Genomic DNA, 13173 nt, shown 5'->3' on the forward strand with positions numbered 1-13173 from the left:
GCTTTGTTTCTTATGCCGTACCACTGTTCTGTAGAAATCTCACAAGAGGCTTCACATAACAGAATCCATTCTAATACATTAATTTATTTATAAATATATCATATTTCAGAAAGTCATATTAAAGAAGAAGGGAAAACTACTCTTGAAATGAACATTTCACAACAGACATACGCCATTTGGTTCAAAACCTTTTTCAAGGTAGGTAAAATGCTGAGGCAGGTAAAACGAATAATCATCTGGACATTTTAATTTAAACAACCTTTTTTTCCATGGAGAACCAATTTTAGTTCATGTAAATGCTATTAAGATTTAATTAGGACTGTTAGTTGGTGGGTAATATTTCAGGAACAAACATTTTAACTAAAGAAAGAGACCTTACCTCATTGCCTTAAGACTGTTATTTGAAAAAAAGATAAGTAATTATCAAGCTAAATGATTACATGGATTGATTAATTAATTTGAAGCAAAAATATGTCACTTTATTAACACTTTGTCTTTGGCAGGAGGCCATGGTCATTTTGCCAGAAGTGTGTATGTCTTTATGGCACTAGTTTAAATGGTAGGGTTCAGTTGACCATAGTCTTGTCTCTTTTAACACTCCAGCTCTTCAGTACCATAGAGTTGTTTCATATTTTCAAAACTGTTTAAGTAACAGCGAAAATACGATTTAGTGCTACACAACTGTCCATCCTGGTTTTGAGCAGAAAGTTGGTGGTTGTAGTGGTATTATATGGATTATAATCAATAGCTGCAAACAAGGTCCGTGTTCTATATTCAGATGGGCTGCAACCAAACCGCTTTCCTGCACACATAAGGATGTGATTTTGGAAGTCCTCCAAATCGGAAGTTGTCCTGTTAGGTAGAAAAGCCAAAAAAGACAAGAATTGCTTAGTTAGTGACATACTACTGACTTCCACTTTAAACTGCACCAAATAACACAAGATGAGCAGAGTCCTCAACTTGAAAATCATCTTGAGCGATATAAAAACTCTTAATATACATGCCATGGTAGTAATTTCAGATACATTTTGTAATAATCCTAAATGACAATAAGAGATCGATTTTAGACATGAAAAAAGCGCAGAAGTGTTTGTATAAAAATAATTGCAAATACAAGAATTTGCATGGCATACCTGAAGGTGATGAACTTTCTTAATTCCTTCAACCAGTTCTTGTCCAAGACAATGTCCATAACTGACTGGTGAGCAACTGAGCATGTAATCATACAATAACTTGGTGGGTTGAATGACTATGTTCATTTACAGCAACACAAAAGACCCAATGCATGATAGTTTGAAATACTTTCTGCTTCCAGGTAGTGGTGGGCGATATAACGATATTAGATCGTGAAGGATTTTAACGTGCTGACGATCTGCCAAAGCAGAGAGATCGTAGAACCGGGCTCATGTGTTTATTTTATCATGCTGCGACACAGACCCGTCTCCCCCTCCCCTTCTGCTTTCTGCGGTGAAAACGAAACTTAAGTCCGCAAAAACAAAACAACTCCATCCCGGTTATATGCAACTGTTGTGATATTTTTCCAAACCGACACGCTGTGAGCAACAGTTAACTTATCTGCACAGTTTGCACAGTTAAGTTTACATCTCAGATAGCGACACAAAAAACCGTTTAACAAGCCGGAGAGACGTTCACAGTCTGCAGAGAGACAGACAGCGCGGAGCTCAGACAGTCAGTGATGAGAGATATAACCCCGGTGTTTAAAATGTTGCTGTCGCTGTTTTCTGATCTCTCTCAGTTTTTAAAAGTTACTATCAAGCCTCTCCACCTGAAGCTCACCTGTTGTGATAACAGAACCTATAGGGATTAGGCTAAATGATGTTACAAAGCAGCAGGCAAGTGAGAGTGAGTAACTATGGTGACTGTCTGTCTGTCAATCAACGATGTCCCGCCCCCTCTATGAATTAAACTCTTCTGTCAGTAAAACTTACTTTGATCATGTGTCAGAGAATGAACACACTCTGTATTATGTTTTATTATATATAAACTAAACTAAAGTTAGTCCAATGATTTCATAAAAAACAACGTATGAAGCTACAGCTGTATGAACTCTGCAGGGCTGAATAGAACAGAAACACTTGAAGTCTACATGTTTTTAAATGAATGCATCACTGCGTGAAAATGTTCCTGATGAACATAAAAAGAGGACACATAACTAAATCATAATTTCAAAGTGGTGAGGAAAACCTTCAAATTGTGCATAAATATTGATCAAATTGAAGGAAAGACATTTCTGTTGCTAAAGATGTTCTGGGTGAGAGACCTCCAGACCTCCTACAAAGATGTTTTTCAAATAGATTAAACTTGTCTGCACAGTTTTTGTGCATTTAAAAACATTATACAGGGAAATAAGTTTGGTTGAACTGGTCAGTAACTTTGTCTAAAGAACAATGTGAAAAAAATCGTGATAAAATCGTGATCGTGATTTTGCCCCAAAAAAATTGTGATATGATATTTTTCCCATATCGCCCACCTCTACTTCCAGGGCTTTTCGTGGCTGCCGTCATCCATCGGTTCAAGATCACAGCTACCTGTCACCCACACTTGTTGATTGAGAACATGATGTATAAGAGCTTCTGGATTATGGCAAAAACCAGAGGTCCGCAAGCTAGATGTCATTCTGGACTCCACCCTTTCTTTTAAATCCCACATCAAGTCCATCACCAAATCTGCCCTTTTCCACCTCAAAAATATCCCAAGACTCCGACCCTCACTCCCCAACCATGTGGCAGAGACCGTCATTCACGCCATCATCACCCCCTGCCTGGACTACTGTAATGGAGTTCTGTCCGGGCTACCAAGCACTGCCCTGAACAGACTCCAGTAGGTGCAGAACCCTGCTGTCAGGGTCCTCACATGCACCAAGCCCTGGCAGCATATCACCCCCACCCTCATTCACCTCCACTGGCTCGCGATCAAGTCCCGCATTCAATATAAACTCCTCCTACTCACCTATAAATCTCTCCTTGCTCTAGCCCCACCAACCTCCTCCATCCCTACACCCCGTCCCGACAGCTGCCGTCCTCAGCCAAAGGCCTGTTCTCCACCCCCCCACACCAAACTGCGATCCTTTGGTGATCGCAGTTTGATGTGCCTCAGCCCCCACCCTCTGGAACTCTCTCCCTGCTGAAATCCGCACTGCTGCATCTCTGGACATTTTCAAAAATCTTCTCCAACACCACCTGTTCACAAAGGCTTTCAGCCTTGGTCACCACTGTGAGCATAAGCAGCTACCATCACAGCCATGGCTGTCACAGTCTCTTTTGCAGCTTTTTCTACCACCAAGCTGCATCTAAAATGTTGTCCTTGAGCACCACCTGTAGGCGATCATCTTTCAATTGGTACAAACTTGTTCGGAGGCTCTGTTTTCAAAGTAGCCTATACTATCTAAGTTCACAAAAAAAACACAATTTTGTTACAAACAGTCAAAGAGTGGAGCAGTAAGAACCAAGTTTTCCAAGTATTTCAGGAAAATTATGTGGAGGAAGTTACTTACCAATTTTCAAAAGACATCAGAGTTTTGAAATACATGTGTATTTTTGTTACCGCAGCTAAATTGAATACAGCTTGAAGCATTGCAAACAATCAGTATAATCCAAGGAACACGCTGTGAGAAAATTACTTTCCTGAGGCTAATCATGAGCGTTGAACACAAAACATTCAACGACTAACAACACATGGTTATGGAAGCAAATAAAGCCTGGCTCACACTGTGCGATTTTTCCCCGATTGTATAAAAGTCGGGGTGGCATGTCAGCTCACACTGTACGACTGAATCGTTTACGGCACCCGACCAGACCTTGCGATTTATGTGCTCACACTGTACGACCCGATTGTCGGGCACGGCCGGAGGAGCTCACACTGTACGAGTGAAATTGGGACGGAGCATTGACAGTTGTTAATAAAGTTTCATTTGAAAACTCCAACGGACTTCAACGGACAGTGGTTGGTCAAAGAGAAGGAAGTGCTGCAATGATGATCTGTGCCGTCCTGTGTACAGAAACCTCAAAAAAAAGAAACACCGGCGTATGGACTCGCAGGTGGCTGAGGAGATGAGGACTGTAAGATTTGTCCGTTTTGCAGAGAGAATTAGAGGTAAGCCACATTGTTGTAGTACTTTAACAGTTTGTTTACTATTGGAATAAATGTAAGGCTGAACCTATCTTGGCCCTGGCACAGTACATCCGGCGCGCACAGGCTGTAAGGAAGTCTGACCAGCTCTTCATCTGCTTTGACCTTGGCCATTAAGGGCAGGCCTTTATCAAAACCTCGGCTGTCTCACTGGGTTGTGGAGACTATCCAGCGTGCATGTGCTCTCTCAGGTGCGCCTGCCCCATCAGGGATTCGGGCACACTCAACTCGTAGAGTGGCTACCTCGTGGGCCTTGTGGCGCGGAGCCTCTCTCGCTGACATATGGGCCGCAGCCACATAGTCATTAAAGTCCACATTCTCCAGGTTCTACCGTCTCAATGCTGCTGCAAGCCCCTCCTTTGGGGAGCGGGTGCTGGGTGTGACATCTCTGTACACAATGGGGTCTCCCTCGGTCAACCTAGCGGCTGCAGGCTGACCTGAGTGGCCTCTGTTCACGGGCCTGTTGGGGCCTTTGCCCGTGTTCTGTTCTAGTTTATACAGCCCCTCTGTCTCCTAGGCTTGGCCTTTGCGTCTTGTGGGGCCTTGTCCTGGTTGACATGTAAATAGTGTACAATTTTAAATAGTTTGTTTGGTTGCACACTGGTAAATTGGATTGGGTTGCACTGTCTCCTAGCGGGGTGTCTTAAAGAGTGGAGAGATATTCTCGAGACGAAAGAGAAGCGTTACATTGTAACCTTGGTTCTCTGAGTAGAGAGACTATCTCTCCAGGCTCTAGGGCGCTCGGAGACAAATTCCGATCAAACTATCACTGATTGCACGCCAGCACAGGTGCTTTATAGATGAGCTGTGGGGCGTGACCGGGTAAGCTGGTGTGTCTTAAAGAAATATCCTCGGACTCTGACGAGCAAGGGATCATATCCCGTACATGTAACGTAACAGGGTGGAGAGATAGTCTCTCTACTCAGAGAGCCTAGGTTACAATGTAACCCTATGTTGTTATTCTGTACTTTTTTGCAGTGTTTCAGATCAATTCTAAAATAGATTAATTTGTTATCAAAGGGCATGACTGACAGTTTGATTAGTGTATGTTAATATGTCGATGTGCATGGTGAGGGGTGGGGGCTTGAAAATATTTTTGTTTTCCATGGGGTGGCCCAGCAGAAAAAGCTTGGAAATCACTGCTTTAGTGTATACATCCTGTATCTGTATGTATACGTGTAAAGGTAGGCTACATTGTAATACAATAACGTTTTTTTTCAAAGGTTGTTTTCTGCTAAATAAAAAATGCCAGTAGCCTAGTAAGTAGACTAATACATTGGGACGAATCAAATAACTACGCTAATGATTTAATAAGTGTTCGCCCAGACTGGTAATTAATTCACGACTAACAGATGGAAATTATCACTGCAGCCAACGGCGCTTCATATCGTGCAACTTTGAAGGCGAGCTGTATCTGTTTCCGGTTGCCAACTTCCTCATTTCAATTTTCTTTGGGTGCATCTGAATTGTCCCTCCTATCCCCTTTCACTATCCACTTTACATTAACCCCGGGGAAAACATCATGAGGTCAAGGAAAGATGTTAGGAGAATTCATAAAGGACTTAGGGAAAGGCGATGGTGTTGCGCTGACAACCCACCGCATTTTCCACTAGGTGATGTAATTAAACGCGACGGGCCGGCGGAAGTTAATGAAGTGGGTCTGCCGTGTTGAAACTACAATGTTCCGAAAATGGATTACTAAAAGCGCATCTAAAAAACTTTCTTCTGTGCCTTCTTACCGGTGAAATAATCCTAATCACCACAAGGTTGGGATTGAAATAAAATCAATTTAAGCTACCAGGCTGCGAGTAAGTGAAACCATCACATTCCTGTCCACTCGTAAATCAACATCAAAATAAGTATGATTGTATGAAATGAATTGTTAAATTTATGCAAGATATACATTTTTAAGCATACAAATGTACAACTGCACAAAGCATTCTTAAGTGAATGAAATATGTTGAATAAAACTTCATCTGGCTAAAACTGTCCCTTAGGCCTACATGATCTGTGCCACTTTATGATCATCGTTAATTTTCATTTCATGACAATTCGGACGCATCCATTGTGCAAGTTGGATAATTCAACAAGCCTGCACTGAATAGTTTTGCACATTGCTGAATGCAACAATAATACAGTCAAAGCGTTAACAACATTAGGCTGAGTCAGCTGTGTGGGAATAAGTTAACGTGTGACAACATATATTTGCGTTCACCAAGTCGGACAATGAAATTAGGAAACACCCCTTAAACTGGCATGTTTCATTATACAACATGAACGACTGCAAATGAATTATACTTTGTACACGGACCCTTGTTGCATCGTTTCTGCAGCCTGCCTATTCAAACAGACGCACTGATATTTCATTCATCACCAGACAAAATGGCTAGTTAGCCGCCAACGTTAATTTTTACCCACAATTGGCGTGTTGACGGGTGTTAATTTAAAGCCCTGGAAGTAACTTACCTCTAACCGCAGGCCTACATAGTTAAATAGATAGATACTTTATTGATCCTGAGGGAAATTCAAACAAACAAATGGTAACCATTGTGAAGATTTATCCTGCTCAACATTATGTTGTTAGCCCTGTAAGCATGTTTAATTATGACAAAATGTAAAGTTAGTTTGCCAGTCAGATGGCTGTAGTACCATTTTCATTGTAAATCAAGTGTATCATCCCCACTTTTTAAAATCCTCAAGAAAGTTTGACAGCAAAATGACAAAGTGATATCACAAGCTGATGATGAGCTCACTCCTGTAAAAATAGGTAAGCCATTGAACCAATAACGTGACTGCTCAGAAAGCCTGCAAACTAATTTAAATGTGATTTTATGTGATTTTTTGATCCAGCAGATGTCACCCTTGAGCAGCAGCATGAAACCAAAACAACTTGCGCTGCATTGTTGTTAGAATGCTAGTGATCTTTATTATGCTCGTATCTTCACACTGCATGTAAATTTACACGAAATGACCGTGATCTAAAAACGCTTACATGACATTCAAATAAGCGGTGAGTACAGTATGTTATTCTTCTTTTCTCTAGTCCCTCAATTAAACAACTTTTATACGCGAGGCGATGAGCAGGCCGGCCATCCCGGTGATGTAAACAAAGTGTAGCTACGGCTCAGAATGCTTGGAAAGCATTACAGACAGTGGGGCTCGGGTGTCACACTCATTGCAGATAGTCATGACTCACAGAGTTATTTTCAGAGGACATATTTGATCATTTCTGCTACATTTAAGTGTGAAAAATTGCATATTCTGCCTTTAATGTAATCTAAAATATTTGGACATAACCGTCAAGAAAGGCCTAAATTTAAAACAAACGTGATCAAACAAAAAGTATGAAACTGAGATCAGAAATATGTATACTTTTACTGTATTTACACATTTTTTCATTTGCACAGACATTGAAAATTCCAAAATACAAGTTTACAGATATTATAGTAAACACAATTAGAAAGTATTCATATAAAAATTCATAAATAAAGTGTTTTCTTTTCACCTTGCCAAGCATCCTCACAATCAGTATGCATTATCAAACTCTTCATTATATTCATAACTGGCACATTTCTTACATAAAATGTTTTTGGTTCTTTCAGAAGCACTTTCAATGTGGTGCAAAGTCAATATATCAAAGATAGGGAAGGGGTTTGTGTAAACTGATGTGCTGAAGAAAACAGGACACAGTTGGTCTTGTTTTGTTTTAACCAAACCAATTTTTTTAGTCCTCTACATGTGGTAATACATTAAATAAAATAAGCAATGCAAAATACATTTTCTTACTGTATTATTTTCTAACTCTTCTTTATAAACTGTAAGAATATTCTGAAAAAGATTTTACATGTTAATTTAATCAATGTACATACATATTGTGTAAGTAGCCGTCTGCCCAAACACTAGAAAAGTTGATAAAACATTACTATCTAACTGTTCTCTTACTAGATTTTTAAATTGTTTTAATGAAGTTTCAGTGTTATCTCTTAGAAGAGACAGTTGGAGAATCTGCCAATCAATATCAAGACAACCTGCTGTCCAGTCAGATAATTTTCCATCGTCATCCTTAGGGAATCTTCAGGGCCACAGAAATGCTTTTGATACATCTATCAGAGGATTAGTCCACAAAATGTAGGACGCACATACTTGGCCCTAGGATTCCAACAGCAAGTTGTCTGACAGGCTGGCCTCATGCCTTCATCTGTGTCCCTCTAACATGATAACACTTTAACATCTACATACATTTTTACACTTAAATACATCCACATTCTTATTGTCTTGCCAACAACTATTCTTACCTAAAAGGTTCAATTAGATTAAATTAGAAATCCTTTGAATATCTTACAGTGGTGTTTTCTTCATTTAGTGTGTATCATAAACAATTAAGGAAATTTTACAACAGACTAGCAGAAATTACATTTTTTCACAATTGTTTCAAAAATTGTACTTTTAATTGTACACCAAATTACTGCAGAAATGTAAAATTTCCCCTTTTCATATTTTTTGATGATTATAAAGTTAAAACATCACTTTTTTTTAGGACATCTCAACATGTTCAGATATGTGAATATTTTCTGTTCTGCTTACCAACTACAGGAGACATACCATGGTAAATTGTTTTTTTGCTGGGTAGCTTAGTGGCCTACAGCAAAATTACAATAATATTCAAGCAACAGACAGTGCTGACAAAATATGAAGACATTTTCCTGAGGTTGTTTTTATTTGCAGTGTGCTGGCTCTCATTGACTCAGTCTTTCGACACACTGTCACATACTGTTGGTCACCTAGTCAAATGATTTTCTTCTTCATGTTCTCTTTTCAGCTTCCATCCCTTCTTGCTTCCTTTCTCTCATTCTGAGGGTATTTAGGACAATGTGTGTGTGTGTGTGTGTGTGTGTGTGTGTGTGTGTGTGTGTGTGTGTGTGTGTGTGTGTGTGTGTGTGTGTGTGTGTGTGTGTGTGTGTGTGTGTGTGTGTGTGTGTGTGTGTGTGTGTGTGTGTGTGTGTGTGTCTGGACCCGTAAAAAAGAGTTTCAAAAAATTGTTAAGGTTCTTGGTGACATTTTGTATATACGCATTTGACAATCACTGAGAAATTGGTTATAATTAAAGTGTACAATAACAATCCAAACACATAAATGTGACTTACCCTTATTTGTGCTCGTGACACTCTCTTCCTTTCTATTTACTATTAACATTATCATGTTAGTGCCTATCAGGTGATGATTTGGCAAGTGCACTCACTAAAGAGAAGAGCACAGCAGTAGTAATTGATTAAGTTGTGAAAAATGGCACAGAAAGCCCTTGCAACTGTGCAGAATTGGCTATAGTAAGAAATTGCACCTAGCTAATTAAGTACATGCAAAAAAAAAAAATGTTGTAGTTTTGTGATATATTAAGTTTGGATAGATCAGTGATTCAGCAGTCTAAATGTGAAGTTCCTACTTCATTGTTAAAGATACCTCTGCAGAGAATAAAGTCAAGATTTTCAGGTGGTTGTAGGAGCAGGACTGGTTGATATGATGGCGCTTGTTTAATCCTGTGGCCCTGAAGATGAGCCATTTCAGTATTAGAATTTTTCATCTGGGATGACTGTGTTGAAGGGATGGTCCCAGAATGTGGAGGATATTCCAAAACCTGAAAAGAAATATAAAGACTACATTGGTCACATACAACATAAACAGAAGCAAGGGGAATCAAACCCTAAATCTCCCTGGGTCTCAGCCCCATGTCGATCACATTTTTACCTGATCGTTGGTGCTCAAAGTGGTGTTTCACGTGGTAGGTCTTGAGACTGTACATATAGGAGCCTCTCTTTGGTGAGCCATAGTGAAGGTAGTAATGGATCATATCATATATGACATAGCCACATAGTCCTCCAACAAACACAGATATCCCAAGGATATCTGGGAGAGTGTTGCGGAGGATTGCATAGAAAGTTCCCACAACAAAAGACGCCAGGCCTGGGGGGAAGACCAGCCGGGAGCCATCAAATGGAGACTGTGGAAAAATACATTTGTGTCATTATTAAACTTGTTTCATGATGAATTTCCAATCCCTCATTCTTATTGATGATGATGTTTTACCTTGTGGTGCTGTCCATGCAGAAGAAAATGTACTGTGATGAGATAGTAGTTGTGGGCAGGGGGTTTCATGTGAAAGACAAAGCGATGGATGCAGTACTCAATGAACGACCACAAGAACCAGCCCAGCAAAAACAGTATTGGGAAAATGTACTCATGGATCAGGATCGAGGAGTCTGAGAAGTCATACACAGATTTTGACACACATGCGCACACAGACATACATGTGAAATCCTTTAAAAAGTATGTTGCATATGAAAATGAGAATAAAGAGATGTAATGGAAATGTACAAGGTGAGGTAATACATGGTAAGCATGCACAGCCTCGTTATCTGCAGGTATTTACCTGAAGTGAGGACTATCCTGGTGGTTCCTTTTGCCAGGGTGGTGTAGCAGTGCCAACTGTAATAAAAGACAATAGGAAGCCACACCACTGGTACCCAGTACCTGTAGCAAGAGAGCACAGAATAATCATCAGAATCCATTATTATTGCCAAGTAAATTTACAAGAACTTAAATAGAAAAAGACAAAACATTATGAAAAGCAATAAAAAATAATAGAATGTAAAAATATAAAAACACGAGGTGCAATGGAGGAGCTGTGGAGAATTCCCTTCTTGTGCGGCTATGTGTATGATTCAAAGTGACAACATCTTCCAGTATAGATAAATCTCCTGACAGTGTGCATGTAAACGGAAAATATTAAGTCTACTGTCTCCTGTGCTATTAATTTTCAGAATATACTGCGACTGCTGCACGGTGAATTGGGTATGTGTATCAGGTTGAATTTGCTACATGTATAGTTTTTATTTAAACAGGCACCCCTCTATTTTTAAAAATATTTTATGAACTATTCTAATTGCAATGACACATTTTCACAAGGTAATATACCGTTTACCCAGTAGATGGCGCTATTATGCCATTGTGGATTCCCTAGAGAAGCTTAATTACTGAGTCCTGCACATGCACAGTTCAGACAATAAACGAACTGGCATGAGCAAGACACTAAAGTTTGTCGTCTATCATTCCACAAGTAATATAAAAAACGTTATCTCTTGTCTATAAGCTGGTTATGTATGTATTTTTGTAGCATGTAGCATCTTGCTAAGTTACGTCTCATGAGCCGAGTGAGTACAGTAGTTTCGTCAGTGCAAGCTACTTAAGTAAATGTAAAGCAAACCTTCTGAACAAGAGGAACATGTGTTTTGTACGTTGTTAAAAGTATTAGCTCGTTAGTAAAAGTCAATGTGATAATGATGTTTTGCGTTCCGTTTCACATTCACATTGATTGTTGAACGATACTGTGACGCAGCTGCGCCATTTTCCTGCACAAGGTTTGTGTGCAGGCAAGCGGGAAAGTATGTTTTTTTGCGATGGAATGTTGATAAAGCTGAATGTGTAAAGCTTAGTTAACTGTGAACATGAGGAGGATTTTAAGTCAAGTTGATGTGTCTGATGTTATTTTATTTTGTTATATTTTTATTTTTTGAGTTGTATATTTGTCTACATGTATTTAATTTACTGTAAACAGTGTTTTATTTGAGTTTGTATTATCAAAGAGTTTACTATATTAATTTCTGAAATGTGTTGGTTATGGTAAATTAACTGTGTTCAGACAATAAACGAGTTGGCATGAGCAAGACGCTGAAGTTTGTCCTATCATTCAACAGATTTAGTTCAGGCTAAACAGCGTTCCTTAGCCTGTGTAACCTTTGCTGCTGGTCCAGATTTCCCCTAGGTCTGGTGCCGGTAACAAATGCACACGACCACTACGATCTCAGTGCACGTAATTTAACGGCTGCATTATGTGATCTGTCTCCAGTATGTTGTTCTCCAATCTTTTGTTGATAGTGTGATTCTGTTGAACTACACGTAGCATTGATAAAAAGGCAAATATTCTCATCATAGCATCGTATAGCGGACTCTGTTGCTTCATCCACTACTTCCGCATCGTTTTTTTTACGTCACGTCTTACCTCAGGAGACCCCCCCTGCAACCCCTCTTGTCTGACAGGGATAGTCTCCTGCTGTCAGCTGCATTTGTGAACAGCCAGGTCAGGAGAATATCCGGAGCTGTCCTCCTTAAATTATCTATCTATCTATATTTTCATGATATTTTCAGGGTTTTAGGCTTGTAGCTGGTGAGCTATCTGAGACCCGGACTGAGACAGTGTCTTTCTCTGAGAACTGTAGTAATTGTAGTTTTTGTTGTTTATGTTTGGATTTCCCATAGGTTTGGCAAAAAATTCCTTCAGACTACAATCACTTGAATATATTTACTTTGTGACTGCTTTGTTTTGGTGTTAACAATAACTTGGGTTAGTGAACAATTAAAGACTTAAATTCAGTATCATACAAATGTATTATTTATATTTTGTCAAATAAGCCAAACTATACGACAGAGTCCTACTACATGTGATTTGCAGAAAAATCTTATACGAATGTATTGCAAATGAGAGAGAAAGAGTCCCCTGTCTTACCAGGACGTCTTGGTGCTTGCCTCCAGAAAAGGGTTCCCAAACAGTCGGATTGGTCTGTCAACTGGCTGGTGAACCCACGCATCGTATTTCTCTCCGAGGTAGCCTACCTGCCATGCCAAGGGCTTCCTCCAGTCCACCAAATCCTGTGGAGTTACAAGCAATGAAAAATTAGGAAATTACATTCCATTCGGACATGATAGAGTTGTAAAAAAGCACACCAAAAAGACTATAGATAGATAGATAGACTTTATTGTCTGTCCCTTAAAAACACAAAGTGGAGTACAGACATTAAAAGAGGACTGTTAAAAACAACAGGGGGGGGGGGTCTATTTGATTTTATTCAGAATGGTTATTGCAGAAGGAATTAAGGATTTTTTGTATGTTTTTCCGGGCCAGGAAAAACATACAATTGATGAATTATGCTTGGAGTGGAAGTAAAGGTATAAACACCATTGGCTGAGGTTAAA

The 13173-nt window shown here is 39.5% G+C and overlaps 1 protein-coding gene across 1 annotated transcript in view; it reads right to left on the reverse strand.

The window, feature by feature from the left end:
• Window positions 1-9662: 9662 nt before the first annotated feature.
• Window positions 9663-13173, reverse strand: part of fa2h (fatty acid 2-hydroxylase) — a 28126-nt gene continuing 24615 nt past the window's right edge. Inside the window, exons 3-7 of the mRNA XM_061036252.1 lie at window positions 12707-12849; window positions 10574-10674; window positions 10231-10403; window positions 9892-10144; window positions 9663-9781 (exon numbers count right to left, since the gene is read on the reverse strand). Of these exons, the coding sequence (XP_060892235.1) occupies window positions 9714-9781; window positions 9892-10144; window positions 10231-10403; window positions 10574-10674; window positions 12707-12849 (738 nt within the window). The 3' untranslated portion in view covers window positions 9663-9713. The remainder of the gene's footprint in view (window positions 9782-9891; window positions 10145-10230; window positions 10404-10573; window positions 10675-12706; window positions 12850-13173) is intronic.

Source organism: Labrus mixtus, chromosome 4, assembly GCF_963584025.1.
Source record: "Labrus mixtus chromosome 4, fLabMix1.1, whole genome shotgun sequence".
Classification (NCBI taxonomy): Eukaryota; Metazoa; Chordata; class Actinopteri; order Labriformes; family Labridae; genus Labrus; species Labrus mixtus.